We start from the raw sequence: 14,908 nt of genomic DNA, 5'->3' as shown, positions 1-14,908 counted from the left end.
AACCGAGGAGCTCTGATAAGATGAGATATCTTTAATACGAGCATGCAGGACACGGGGGTACGTCGGGGTCGGTCGGCGACGGGGAGTCGTCAGCGGTTGATCAGTCCGCCACGTCCACTCCGAGATGGGCGCAGAGTTCTCCAACTTGGGCGGAAACTGCTCCAACCTTTTATACGGCTAGTGAGCCAATTGCTAGTCGCCACGTGGGACTAATTTAGAACCGGCCAATAATAATGTGTGAATTTGCATATGAGTGGTGGGAACCTTTCCACGCCGGGGTTCTCCACCGTGCTGAGAAATTCCCTCGTACAAAATCTCGCCGTGCCTTGTGCTAGAAAGTTCCACTGTGCCGAGGCACTCAACCACTAAGCTCTGCTCTGACACTAATTAACTTAGGCCTTGCAACACTGAATGCAGCAGTGCTAAACTACCTTCAAAATATGAATCTTGGCATCTTTGCATCTAAATTTCCTCCTCTATTAAAGAGAGAGAGCCATAGAGCAGCTACCTGTTGGTGTATCTTGAGAGGATTCATTCATCTCAATCAGGTGCTTTGAGCTCCGCAAATAAAATGCTTTACAGGAAAGCAGAGTAATATTGACTCTTATAACATATAATTTAATGCAAAGTTCAGTACTTATTTCACAACCATGATCAATGGCCAGTTTCTTATTTCACAGTACATGCTGAGCAGGTATTTGAATCCAGATAAATAAATATATTTACCACTAGATGTCACCTGTTCACTGCAAATCTCATATAGCCTTTGGAACTGGTTTAAAGGCTGAGGATGAAACATAAATAAGAAGAACAGATGGTTTGCTAACAGCTTGCACTGTTTTTATGAATGGAGGCTGTCTCTGAATGACATCACACCATGTTGACTCCACCTCTGCTCCCCAGCTTCTTTGTAAAGTTCAGGTGCTTTTGCTTTGCCACGGACTATGCACCGGAGGCGGCTGAGCTTGAAACAGGATAGCAGTGTGAACAGGCAGCAAGCTGGTAAAGGGACATTAATTAATCATCAATAAGAATCAACAAAGCCTTGGGTTGGTGAGTTACAAAAAGGGTTATTAAAGCGCTGATTTTATGGGCTTGACAGGTGGGGCTGGAAAATCTTGATTTTTTTTTTCCCCATGTGAGATCATATTATGCTTTCATTTCTACTTAGGTAGATCCATCAAGGTCAGTGGAGTTATATCAGCTCCTACCCACTGTAACTTAAGTGTACATTTGACTCCTAAACCTGTATGTTACATGTAATATAAATCTGCATAAGGCTTCTGACTGACTTATCCTTTCCAGAGTCACCCTTAAGAAACAGAGCAGAGATTATTCTGTCACTCATATGCCATAGTATGTAATGAGGAAGTCTCTGGTGAGCCTATTTTTTATTACAATCTTTCTACTAATGCCTTTCTTTGGATTTAGAAAGTTGTATTACCAGGATAAGGTATATTCAATGCTAGTAATTTCTGTGGGCTCTTTAGTCTGACATTTTCATGCCTCACTAAGTCTTAACTATCTAAAATAACCTTATAGGAAATAGTTCCTCTAAAGAACTCATCCAGTCTGATGATTGTTCCACTGATTCCACACTGCTCTGCTGGATACCAAAAACATCAATCTTTGTTTTCTATTTGACTCTGACAGCCCTGGTTTGGAAAAAAAAAAGGCTCCTAATCCCGTGGAATGAGTTAAACCCTCAGCAGGGCTGATTTAATCTACTGCTATGAGAAAAGTTCTGCTCCTTTAAACCAGCTGTCATACCTCCCTCTCCGCAACACTTCAATTCCCAGAAACTCAGGGCAGATGATGTAGCAGGCAGAAAAGAAACAGACCTTGAGAAATGCAAAGTGGAATCATTTACCTAATACTCCTGTTTCTAAATACCTCAGCCCTTGGTTATTGATGACTGAGGAGACTAAATAATAAAGGCATCTGGGAGGAGATGGGAGGCATGTTTCAACATCATGCTTTTGTGAGATTTGATTAGATAATGGCACAGTAGAATAATAATGTGCTTGTGTAGCTGAGGAAGGATACCAAAGCACTTTGTTAACTTAAACCAGATACTAGCATTACTTTGGCCCACCCTTGAAATTAGACCACCTCTTGGGTAGAGCACAGTATATGTCTAACATTGCACAGCAAGACTACACAACAGCCAGGAATATTAATGTAAGGATACAGTATCCACTGGAAACCATAGGAGGATAATAAGTAGAAAGAATATAGGTAGGCTTTTTAAGCCACAAAAAATAGGTTGTTGCCTTGGTTCCATTCAGTTAAGCTATTTGTCTATGCAGTGTCACTGCCTGGCTCAGAGGCTAGGTCAGTAGCATGAGCTCTTTCTCAGTTAGGATATCTTTGCTGTAGCCTAGTACTCATAGAGGGAGAGCTGTTCTGTTAACTCAGAAAGGACGGTAACTCTTATAGGAACATAGACATATTAATTGGGATGTTCAAAGTGATACCAATCAGCGTTCCCTCTAAGCTGCATGGCGTGCACAGCCACACAGGCACGCCTGGCAGTGCGGCATGAGCGTGCCTGCATGCCCGCGCATGCCATGCACCTTAGAGGGAACACTGGTGCCAATGTCCCATTAACTAACTCCCTTAAGCCTCTTGAAAACCCCAACCATAGATTTCAGAGCATTGATCTGAGTCCTTTGTGGGATTTTCCTGTAGGTCAGACTTGGCCATCCAGGCCATCCATTAAATAAGAAAACAGTCTCCTCTCTCACCCTTGCACTATTCTGCTTCACTCACCATCAGCTCTTATGCTGTTGGAGAACCTGCCCAAGCCTAGAACTTGCCTAATCAGGCTGCTTCTTGCTGGGTATCATGCGCAACTGCCTACCATGTGACCAGCAGTTTGGCAATCCTAAAGGATCCAGGCCCTGGGGACAGTCCTGGAGAAGAGAGAGAGAATTTGGGAAGAACTGGTGGTTGTGCAAATGAAAAAAAAAGATTACAGGTTAAATAGATATTCCTTGCTGTCTTAATACAGCACAGGTGCCACAATGATACAAATACCTTTGTGAGTCACAAGCCTTAGAGACCCCTAGGGAGGGTAAGAAAGAGGGGAGTCTATTTGGAAGATAGGACAGAGGTAGAAACATTGGCAAGAAACATTATTAGAGACATTGAGACAAAAATCATCTGTGATCTGAATCCATTTAAGTCCACAGAGATGCAGGAAGAATTAATTGGGTTCAGTTTCTGAAGGAAGAGAATTGAGCAGGAAACCCAAAGGCTGCAAAATTGTTCTGCAAATCTTCTCCAAACTAGCAAGGTGGACTCTGTCCATGGAAGCAGGGTAGGGTGCTGTTGTCTGGGTCATCCCTATTCTGTAGGCAAGAGAGAAGTTCAGACTCCAAGGCTGTCAATCAGGCTCCTTCCACTGAATTCAAACCAAAAGAATAAGAGCCAAGACTAGAGCAGGAATCAGTAGAGCTCACTTACTAATGATGGAAAGGAAAGTAGGGACAGAAGCCAGATGCTAAAGCAGACAAGTGTTCCTAGTTTCTTCTCTGTCTTCTATGATCCTGTGACACCATCTCGGGAATTGTTTATAGCGAAACTGAAGATTTATTGCAAACCTTGGCTCCCATATCACTAGAGCTGTCTCTTCCCCTGGATTCAGTCCATCTCACACTCCTGTCAGGGTTAGAGCAGGGGTTTGTCAGAGAGAGGACGCCCAGAATCATTGGTGCCTTTACAAAACCTGGGATCACAGGCACAGACCTGGTATTGAAAAATGAGGGAGGCAAAGTTCTACAGAGATCAAGTGAATAGCAACTTTGACCCCAGGGTGGATCCAGGAAGAAGTTTAATTTTATGGGAGTAGACTAGGAGAGGTTTTGGAAAAACCCAGGCATCCCCTCTTACATGCACATTTCTGAGGAGCACTCTTGACTGCAGGACTGATGTGCTCAGGATGTGTCACTCCATCCTCTGTTGCAAGACAGCACAGAGCTTCTAAAAGGGGACAATTCACAATCCGTAACCAGAGGGAAAAGGCAGTTTGATCCATTCCATGATTAACTTCAGTCCCTTTCCTGGCTAGTCCCCTGAATTATACATGTGCATGCGTGCACCCACACACACACACTCCTCCCACCACCATCATCATCTAGTTCTTATTTCATGCCCTTCTTTAGCAGGATACATAGGACTTAAGGAGGAAGAACCAGTATCCCTTTTTCCAGATGGGGGAACTAAAGCACAGAGGAGTAAAATGCTCTGTTTGAGGTTGCAGAGCTGGGATCAGAATACAGGGTGCCTCACTCCTGCATCCTTTCCGCTGGGTCCTTGTTTCCCTAAGCATAATATACCCATAGATATAGACTGTCATTTGATTGCAGTCCTACAGATCTGTACCTACTGGTACTTGGATAGCAAGGGGGTTAGGGTGGCTGTATTGTACCATACATAACTATCTACGGAGGTGATAACTTTCATCCTCATCCACACAACAAATGTTAACCTAAGGAACCACCACAGCTCAAAGCATGAGTCTCACTAACTGCAGGAGGTGACCGATCTATATCCTTATAGCTTGGACACAGAGGTGAACATTTAAATTACACTGACCAGTGAATGACATGGACACGTGTGCTTTTTCCATGTTCAATCACTCCTGTGTATGGCCAGGCACCCCTACAGATATCTACTATCTACTCCCCCCATGACGCACTCACTCACACGTGCACACTGGGCTAACACAATTCAGTTCAATAAACTTTATTTACATGTCATTGAGCACTATTGTTGTTAATGTCACACAGAGTTTAATCGGCTGCCTGCCCAGGATATGGTTTCACAGAAACAATGTGCTTCAACTCACTGGCAGGTTGCCATTTATTGTACATCTATGTTGGCCATCTCCATCATTTCTCCCAGCATTTCTCCTGAAATTTTAGGCTGAGGTTTAGTTCCTTTTTTTCCGGTGGGAGATTAATGATGTCAGTTAATTTAGTGTATTATTTTTGCCAGAGATCTTTAGAGCATGAACACCAAGTGGCTTTCAGTTTTAATCTTTCCATTATAACAGAGAGAACAGAACTGTTCCTCACAGAAGGCACACTTGTGAACAGACACTGCACTGCCACATGCTATAGACACATATACTCATTCAGTCCTAAAGGGCCAGATTTTTATCCAGCGTGTTGAGCTCCCATAAAGAACTGCTCTGTGGTGAAGAAGAAGGAGGGTCAACTGATTCAAGTGCTCACTTGGGCTTGTGGGGTGAATTGGAAGTGTATGTAGCTGGGTTTAAGTGCAGTACCAATAAGCTCTGCTTCTTAAGCACCTACACTATTTTTGATTCAGGAGACAGAAGGTTTGCTGCATTTCAGTATAGTGCTCCCTTATTGCCATATAGTACTGATATTCCTGGGCGTGTCTACATGAGACACTAAAGGCACAGTAAACTAATTCTACTGTACATTAGCGCAGCAGGCAAACCCCATGCTAATGCTAGTCTACTGTGCATTAGCATCACAAAAAAGCATGTGCCACTGCTAATGCTGTAATTACAACGCATTAATGAACATGTAGATGTGCCCCCTGTACCCCAATTTGCAGTTATTAAAACAGGGATAATAGCACTGCCATGCCACAGGGGTGTTATGGCAATAAATACATTTAAGATTTTAAGTGGTTTTGATGTTTAAGGAAAGTACCTTAGGCACCACACTAAGTCAGTACTGTACCCACACACTTGCCTATGTTCACACATGCACACATTCAGGCCTTGTGTACACCGCTGTTCTCACTAATGCAGGTGAGATGGTGTTGCTGATGTTAAAAGCCTTAGTGTAGACAAGTCTCCCACACTCAAAACTGTCTGTTTAACATACACCACCTCAGGTTGGTGGTGATTTGACCAATATATTGTTAAATTTCTGTAGCCATGAGAGCCTTGTTGGCCTTAAAATGTAGCTGCAGTCAGAGGAGTGACCCTGGAGAAAGGACACATTGGGGCTCTGCATTTATTTTCTCTCAACAGCTAAATCATCAGATCAGCAGTTGAATCACCCTAACCCCTAACAAATGTTTCCTCATTTTCCATTTATCACATTGTCAACCTGGGTGCAGGGTACCTACTGAGGAAAAATGAATGAATGGCCAGCTGGGGTGAATGGCCTGGAGTACAACTGTGTCTTGGCTGTTCGCTAATCCCCAGGAAATACCCTGTGCTGAGACTACATTTGGGCTAATTCCAACACTCCTTGCTCAGAAAAAGCTGCCATTGCTTTCTGTGACAGGGACTGTAAGATTAGGCCCAGAGGCATAAGAACTGCCCAAGTCAAATGCAAGATACATTCTTCAATTTCTACTAAACTAAAGGAGTCTGTCTTCCTCTCTGCCCTCAGGCAGGGCAGGTTACCTAGATTCATTCAACAAGGATACCTTTCAAAGGCAACAGGAAGAGTGATTGTCTATCTGAACAAAACATTATACCCCCTGGAGTGAGCAAGGTAGTGAGGGGCGTGCAGAGGACAGAAAAGCCAGTTCTTCCCAGAAGCTTCAGGAGCATGGAGGTATGCAGAGGCTCTGGGGATTCATCTGAAGAGCTTGCCACACAAGCCAAACTGTAATTACAGAGACTCTGAGAAGAAGCAGATAACAGTGCAGGAACCCTTGATGGTTCCTCATTAAAATACTTTCTCTGGCAAAGCCCCCCACACTTACTAGTTCTATTCCAATTAGTGTAGAAGGCTGGGAAGGGGAGGAGGAGGTTGCCTCTGATTAAAAGAAAATACAGCAGAGCTTTCATGCACTGGGTAGGGGAGGCAGGCAGTCTTGGCCAGGGAAGGAAACAGCTTCAGAAGCACAATACTCAGTGACCTCATACTGTAGCACTGGCTGGCATCAGTGAATCAATCTAATGGGTCAGTGAGCACCCAACAAATGCCCCACAACCATCCCTGCACTGTGAAGGTCTCTGCATTGGAACTAGGTAGAACTCTAAAGCTGTGAAGCCCTGCAAATAAAAGGCTTTGATCTGAGAGTTGCTGAGCTCCAAGACACTAGGCTTGCAGAGAAGGGGGTGTTTCTTTACTGCAACAAACTTAAGTTTCAGCAGAAAAAATCCTTTTCAAATACACGTGTGATTCAGTTGTTAGTGAAATGAGTACTACTAATAGGAGCTGGCGTGCCAGCCCTGAAGAGTCAGGTACCCTATTCCTTCAAGCTTTTCCCCTCCCAGTACAAACCCACTAATGGCATGGCTGAGATACCTGGAGACACCCCGCCAAACCCAGGGATGACTGAGGGTGCCTTCAGCCCCTGGCCTGCCTTCTAAAACTGCTTATAAAGAGGCCCTTTATTATGTTGAAATGTCCCCAGTAGGAACTTGACCAAGACCACCCACTTATTTCACAGAGGCCACTAAACAGCCAGCCATCAAATTAATTTAGTCTCTACTGACCTTGTGCAGATCTGATTCAGTGACCTAGAGGTGAAAGTCCCTCTGTCCAAATGTTGGGTGCCATCCAGCACCTCCTCCCACCTTCCCTCAGCCAGGACTTTTATGCATGATTTGAATGCCCATGAAAATGATGTATGGCTAGGACTCAGTACATTCCAGCAACTGGTATCTCAGGTGCCACACACAGTTCTGCCTATGTACCCCAGTCCTGATCTTCAGGGCCCTAATATTCCAGTCTCTGGAATCCCCACACACCTAAGTCTTAATCCATAGCCCTTTCTGTGATTCCAATCCTCAACCTCTGAGAAATCATCTTACTCTACAACATACACGTGCACATACATACAGAGTGTGGCACAAATCAAAAATCTGAAGCCAGCAACTCCCGCTCCTCTCCATGTGGGACACTCTTAAATGCCTTCATCCCATGGCACCCATCATTCTGTCTGCGTTCGGGACTGATGTAACAAGCATGTGTCACATGCATCCTTTCCATCCCAGCTCCATGTAGCTAATCCTGTCTGATTTTGCTGTATTAACCTACAGATTCAACTTGGAAAGTCTAAAGAGACTGAGGGGAAAATCCTGAATGCAACAAACTCTGAGAGACTCAGAACTGTTGTATTGAATGTCAGGCCATGTGTTAGACAGATGACAAGTGTCAGGTTCATCCCATATGAGGGACTTTCAGTGTAAAATACTCTCAGGAATGTATGTACATTTCCTGGGACTTGTATCACATCAGGCATTTGGTCCACTTGGTGATGTGGGCAGGATAAAGGCTCTTTGTTTGCCTGTCTCTGGTGCCCTCCATCTGCAGATAACACTTAACATACACTTACAAAGTTAAGCTTCTCAGCACCATTATGGGGTAGAGCAGAAGTATACTGAACTAAATTATTGCACCACTGCTCTCCAATGGATGGAGCAAGGAAGGCTCAATGTTATGACATAGACTCAATGCTGCCAATCATGATACTCCTTTCTTTGAAGCAGGATTGAGCTGGGCTTCTAGAGCAGGAGGATCTGAAGCCTGTCCTTGCTGTCATGAAATTCTGATTGATCACAGTGGGCAGGGACTTTTACACAGGCTCCAGGGGTGGGACTTTAATTAGAGAGACTCTGAGAGCTGCTCTAATTGAAGCGCTGCCATGTCTCCTGTATCAGTGTCCCTGCACTTAAAAATAGCAGCGGGGGCATTTGAACTAAAGCTCATTTGATGAGCTTTAGTTCAAGTGCCCCTGCCACCATTTTTAAGCACAGGGATGCTGATACATAAGATGCAGGAGGCTGCTGGACCACGGCAGTTGCCACACTCCAGCAGACTCGATTAATCAAGTCTGCTCCAACACACTGGAATTCCAGCATGTCGGAGCAGCCTCGGCACTCATGTACAGGTGCCCAGCGTGTGGTATAGACACAACATTCATGCACGGCTATGGGATGCAGGCTCAAGCAGGGGCAGAGTTAAGGCTATACATTAAAGCTGTGCAAAATTTTGCCAGGTGTTTCATTTCAAAGCTGTTTTGATGCGTTTCGAGCTTGAAACAGCAAAATCAAAATGAAACAAAAGCCTTTGAAACAGCTTTGAAACAAAACAAGGGCACTTAAAACATTTTGAAAGTTTCGAAATGTTTCAAGTTTTGAAGCCGGGATTAGTACTTGGCTTCAGTGCCAGTCCCAGCCGGCAGCAGCAGCCTCGTGTCATCCAGCACAGACCTGGAGGCCACGCCCCACCGGAGGATTCTGGCACATCCCCCAGCCCTCCTGGAGGTGCGGGCCCCTGGATCTGCACGCCAGATGACAGCATGCTGTTGGTGCCAGCTGGAGCCAGTGGCAGCACCAATTTTCCTGGTGCTGGATGCAGGGTGCACCCAGCGTCAATTCCAGCAGGTAGCAGCAGCCTCCTGTCATCTAGCAGGCAGATGGGGGGCCCACCTGCACCCCCGGGAGGCCTGCAGGGCTGTGCTGGACTCCTCCTGGGAGTGCGGGCCCCTGATCTGCCTGCCCGGTCACTAGAGACTGCTCCTGCTGCCTGGGACTGGCACTGAGCACAACCTGCACCCAGCACCAGGAAGACTGGTGCTGCTGCTGGTCCCAGGCAGCAGGAGCAGCCTCCTGTCATCCAGCAGACAGATCGGGGGTCCACCCGCACCCCCAGGAGGAGTCTGACACAGCCCTGTAGCCCTCCTGGGGGTGTGGACCCCCGGATCTGCCTGCCGGATGACAGGAGGCTGCCGCTGCCGGCAAGTGACAAGAGTTTTGCTTGTCAACAACTTTAGGTACAGTTTCTCAGAAACCCCTGCACCTATCTCCTTGAAACTTGGCAGGCTTCATGCCCTCAGAAGGGGCTACCAACCCTGCAAGTTTCAGTCAGATCAGGCAAGAAATTACAAAGGTATAGGCAGTTTTGTTCTTCCCCATTATAGCCCATGGGTGAAAGGTCGAAACGGTGTCAAAACAGCAAAACAGTTTCAACAAAACAAAATAGAACAGTGCTTTCAAAATGAAATGAAACTCGAAACAAAACACTGTCCCATTGAAACATTGAAATGGAAGTCAAAGCGGAAAGGTGCTGTTTTGTACAGCCATACTACACATGGCTTTGAACTCAGTTGTCTTAGAAAACATTGGCAATAATACAGCACCAATTCCCTTGTCTTGACACTACCAGAATGTCCTGTCCCAGACACTGTAGGAAGGCTACAGGAAGGAATTTCTCCTCTATGCACCTTGGGAACTCCAAGCCTCCCGAGGTTTTAGCAGTATTTACAAAATCTAGAAGGACTGAGCCAAAGTCTCTTCTGATATCCTTATTTCAACCCTTTACTCCCTGCTAAGAGTTAGGTAAAGAAGCAGTCACTATGCAGCCCAAGGGCTTAATTAAAAGTCCTGTGCAAAATGTACTAGAGCGGCAGAATGCAGTAGGTAATAGCTCCAAGTGTGGTCAGTCTAAACAGCTTCCACCTAAACATATACATGTATATCCTCTCACTCAGGTCTGTTTCTAGGCAGAAATTCAGATTCCTGGACCCAGCTGTTGAGCTGGCCTAAAAAAGTTGGTTGACTTAATTTTTTTTTCTGGGAAGAAGCTTAACTTACTCCTCTAGTCCTCTGAAATGGTTGAACTGTCTCTGCTTTGACTCTCAGTGTTGCTATACAGCTAGATTAGGGGACATGCTTCATGGTGCTGGCAGTGGTTTGATTCCAGCATGAGTAGCCAGGTACTTGGAGCAAGTACTGGCTGCCATGTTACTGCCTTTCAGGGTTAGTGGTTCACCAAGGTAGGGATCCTAAAGAACACCTAGGAAACCAGACCATGTTGCCAGCTCAGCTTGAGACAATGCCTCCCAATGCCACACACTTGTCTTGCCTTTCTGATCCTGTGCTTTGTTGAGGGAGAAGCCCAGCCCTCTTCCTTTGAACACAATGCAGCTGCTATCTGGCTTTCCTTTCTGGTTTACCCCACAGCAAGGACCTGCTGGGCTGACCAAGGACACAGAAGCTGGGTGGTTTCATACACCAGGTCAAACGATGAGCTCTCAATAGCAAGAGTTTCAGGTGGTCAGTGCTGGAGACAGCACCAGGTGGCTTCTGAAAGGCTGGCATTGATATTGCTTGGAAAGAGTGAGGTGGTACCTGGATTTCAACCCAAAGTCTAGCCCTATTAGAGAGCATGGGATTCACTATTTGGTCTGGCTGAGAATCCAATCCAAGGCATCAGGTTTGCTTCCCATCAGTCACTCCTATTGGTAGGGCAGTGCATAAATCCCATAGGATAGGCAGTCTATCCCAAGCCCTGTTGGTTAAGAGTCCTCTCCTTCATGCAGTGACTGTTGCCTCCTCAGCACTTCAAGGATTCTTGCAGCTCTTGAGTCAGGCCCATTCCTGCTGACGAAAGAGGATGCACATGTCACCTCCCCAGGCCAGTCTGGCCTGCTGCAGTGACCAGAGGTAGAAGCAAACTGCTTTAGCCATTCCTGATGCAAGAATGAGACTGCCCTCAAATGATGCTATCAGACCCAGGTAGAGAATGCAAGCAAAGCCCCAGGGACAACAATACTGTGGGCAGCCAGCGATCTGAAAGCATTGTCGTTTGCTGCCTTTGACCCACTGCCAGCCAGGGAATGAGTGCAGCCTTTTGTGTCCCACCCAGGCCTGAACTTAACATGAAAGGGATCAGGAAAACCCAGGAATTCCACATAATGCTAAAGTGGCCTTGATCAATAAGGGAAGGTAGCAGAGGAGAGCACTAGCATCAAGCAGTGGCTTCTTGAGTTAGAGATTAACAGTTTATTAAACAAAAGCCAGCCTCCAGACCTCTCATCAGGGGGTATTATCAAACCCAGCCACATATGGGCCAACTGGTTCTCCAGTTGCTTGTCAGGGGCAGAGTTGCAGCCACAGTGCTCCCAATGCCTCCAGAGCTGTAGGAAACAGAACATCCCTAGAGAAGATAGTGCATCTGTCCCCTTCTGCCATAAAGATCTGCTGCCACAAGAGCTGTCAGCTAAGCCCAAATCACACTGATCCTGCCCATGAAAGAGATGGAAAAATCCTTGCAGTGCCAAAGAGCAGGGACAGCTGGGATTTACCGGCACCTCGACTATTCTGAATGGTTCTGGGGGAAGCAGCATCATGGCTTCTCATTGAAACAGGGCAGGAGGAGAAAGTGGGGCCAGCTGCAGACTTCCTGCCATAATCTGAACAGCTGCATTGTTCAATGGGTGTTTTGGATGTAGGCCTATATCTATACTTGGGTCCAGATGAAGGGAGTCTGGCAACATAATCCGTCTTGAAAGAGCTGGGACCTTATTATGTGAAAACGTGTGAGGAATTAAAAAAAACACACAAAAAAGCAGAAGAGCTAAGTGTCAAAACAAGCTATAAAGTGCTCCTGACACTAACAAGACCTGTCCGTGCTGTCATGCTCTACTGCAGTGACTTGTGAGGAAGAGGGAATATTTACCATGTACCTGGGAACTATGGAGCCTCTCTCCTTGCAGATGGTGCCAAGTGGCCTATCCAACGGCGTGGGGTAAAGTACGCTGACAGCAACTGGAACCTGTTCCTTCACACTGGTGGGATGCAGCATGTTTCAGCATCACAGCTCTGCAGGAAGGAAATCTGAATGGGTGGGCAGAGCTGTAATTGCTATCTTTCATTTGGCACATTAAGACAGGAGGGCATTGGCAGGGCTGTATGAATCAGGAATACCATCTGCTGGTGAAGACGGCAGGGGGTAATCGTAGCACCTAAGGGAGACAGAAGCTTGCACAGCAAATGCCTGGCCCCACTTGTCAACATTTCCACAGTCCAGGTACTAAAAAATTCAGCCTCCCCCCTGCCTCACCCCTCTCTCTCCACTGGCGTAGTCTTTGGGGCTCTGTAATGGCAGATTTGGTGTCCTAAATGAATGGAGATGAGTCTAAATACCACCTTTACTTCACATCTGCCATTACAGCACATGCGTTGGATGGATACCCTGATACCAAGTGGGCTGTGCCCGGACCTCACACTCCCACCTTTTCCTGTCATTTGGGCAATGGATGAAATGTTAAATGAGTATAAGACTGTGGACAGATGAAGCAATTATTCTAATATAATAAAAGCCTTAGTCTGTCTGTCTGTAATGCTTTATTCACACTCTGATTGGTTGTCTCAGCAGCCAATCACAATGCTAACTGAAACAACCAATCAGAGTGCTCTGTACACACGGCAGAGCACTGCCACGACAGCGGGGTGGGAACTGGGGCTGGGGGGGAAGGGGGGCAAGGTTAGTGGTGCTGGCTTCGCCCCCAGCCCAGCCCTGCTCCTTGGAGGCAGAGAGGGACAGGCTGGGACAGCAGAGCGCTGCCATGACAGCAGGGACAGAGGGGACCAATGGGGGGTGAGGACAGCAGTGCTGGCTTTGCCCCCCCCTCCTCCCCCACAGCTCTGCTCCTTGGAGGCGGCAGTGGCACAGGGTGATGGCAGACCAGCGCTGGCCTCGGCCCCCCGCTCTGGCACATGGGGCTGGATTGGGGGGGTGCAGGGGGGTGCATGGGGCTGGAGGCAGAGCTGTGGCACTGTGGGGCACTGGGTTGCAGTGCTCTGTCCCTGCCCAACCCCATCAGTCATGAGAGGCAACAGCAGGGACAGACTGGGACAGCGGAGCACCGCCATGACAGTGGGGATGGAGTGGGGGAGGCGAGGCCAGCAGCACTGGCCTCCCCCCCCCCCCCCCCGCCCTGCTTCTTGGAGGTGGCAGCACATGGTGCTGGCGGCACAGCGCTGGCCTCGCCCCCTTGGTCCAGCTTCACCCACCCCCGGGCCCCAACAAAAACCGGCAGGGACAGGGAAGCAGTGGGGAGGAGGGGGGAGGGAGGTGAGAAGGGGGGGACACAGTGGTGGCACCCCACTGCCGCTGGGCCCTGAGAACTGCTGGGAGGGAGAGGAGTTGGTGGGGAGGGGGTTGCACACAGCCAGACACGCAGTGCGGGGCTGCACGGGGCTGGAGGCAGAGCGATGGCATTCTTGACAGGCAATTGGCTAGTACTCAGTACTGCATTTAAAGGGCAGAGAGAGAACTTGCTGCTTGTGAACATACATCAACTGATCCATTATAGCTGTGTTACATGTCCACTCTGGTCCTTCAGTGCATGAATTTAGGTTCTGAGGTGGCATATACCAGAATTAAACAGCTGCTCAATGAATTCCACTTGCTGCAGGATACAACGGATAAATGAAAGAGTTACAGTGGATTGGCTTGAAATATAGTAGGTTCCCTCTTTCAAAGGGTATAATTGTTTCATTTGCCCACACCCAGAAGTTCCATGAACACTATCATCTAAGCCATCTTCACACCCAGTACCACATGGAGGGCTGTTGCATGGAAAGCACTAGCTTGGCCTGGCAGCACCAGGGGAAATGAGTGAAGGGTGGAGATGGATCTGGGAGGGAGAAGAATTTGTTTCTTTTTGCCATATCATTTAGAAAAAGACAACAGCTGCCTCTTCCTGATGCTCCTTGCAAAGCCACAGCTGCTGGGGAATCCATCACTTTTCACAGGGTGGGGGGAAGAACTAAAATCTCAGTGGAATTTAAGAAAAAAAAGCAAGCTCTCTGTGTACATGCATCTCTTTCTGTAGAGGGACAGACAGTGGTACACACACACGGACACTGGCATGCAGAGACACATATTCATGATATAGGCAGACATGTACACATCCAGGCATCCTCAACCTAGCTCTTACACAAACCCCCAGACTATGTTATATGCACAGGCATAAAACTAGTAGCCTACAGAACACCCCTGCACACATCCTTGACAGGCCCCAATGCAGACTCAGACCAAGAAGCATGAACCAAGACAGACATGCTGCACAGTAGGAGGAAATTCCTCCTGCTTATGCTCTGAGCAGGTGTGAGACAATTGCCACTCCTATCCATATCACACAGCATATCAGGTGAGGCCAGACTGTGCGT

The 14,908-nt window shown here is 47.2% G+C and overlaps 1 protein-coding gene across 6 annotated transcripts in view; it reads left to right on the top strand.

Moving 5' to 3' along the window:
* The first annotated feature begins 903 nt into the window (after positions 1-903).
* The window catches only part of LOC102570282 (semaphorin-3D), a 48,352-nt gene continuing 34,347 nt past the window's right edge, over positions 904-14,908 (top strand). For 2 of the 6 annotated variants that reach the window (XM_014600103.3, XM_019475805.2), the window contains exon 1: positions 904-1,002. In XM_014600103.3, the coding sequence (XP_014455589.3) occupies positions 945-1,002 (58 nt within the window). In that variant the 5' untranslated portion in view covers positions 904-944. Of the gene's footprint in view, positions 1,054-1,305; positions 1,379-12,447; positions 12,577-14,908 lie in introns of all 6 variants that reach the window. The other 4 variants (XM_019475807.2, XM_019475809.2, XM_019475806.2 and 1 more) reach the window with 3 other exon arrangements.

This window comes from Alligator mississippiensis, chromosome 12 (assembly GCF_030867095.1).
Source record: "Alligator mississippiensis isolate rAllMis1 chromosome 12, rAllMis1, whole genome shotgun sequence".
Classification (NCBI taxonomy): domain Eukaryota; kingdom Metazoa; phylum Chordata; order Crocodylia; family Alligatoridae; genus Alligator; species Alligator mississippiensis.
Note: the sequence above shows the minus strand (reverse complement) of the source record. Positions and strands in the feature narration are given on the sequence as shown.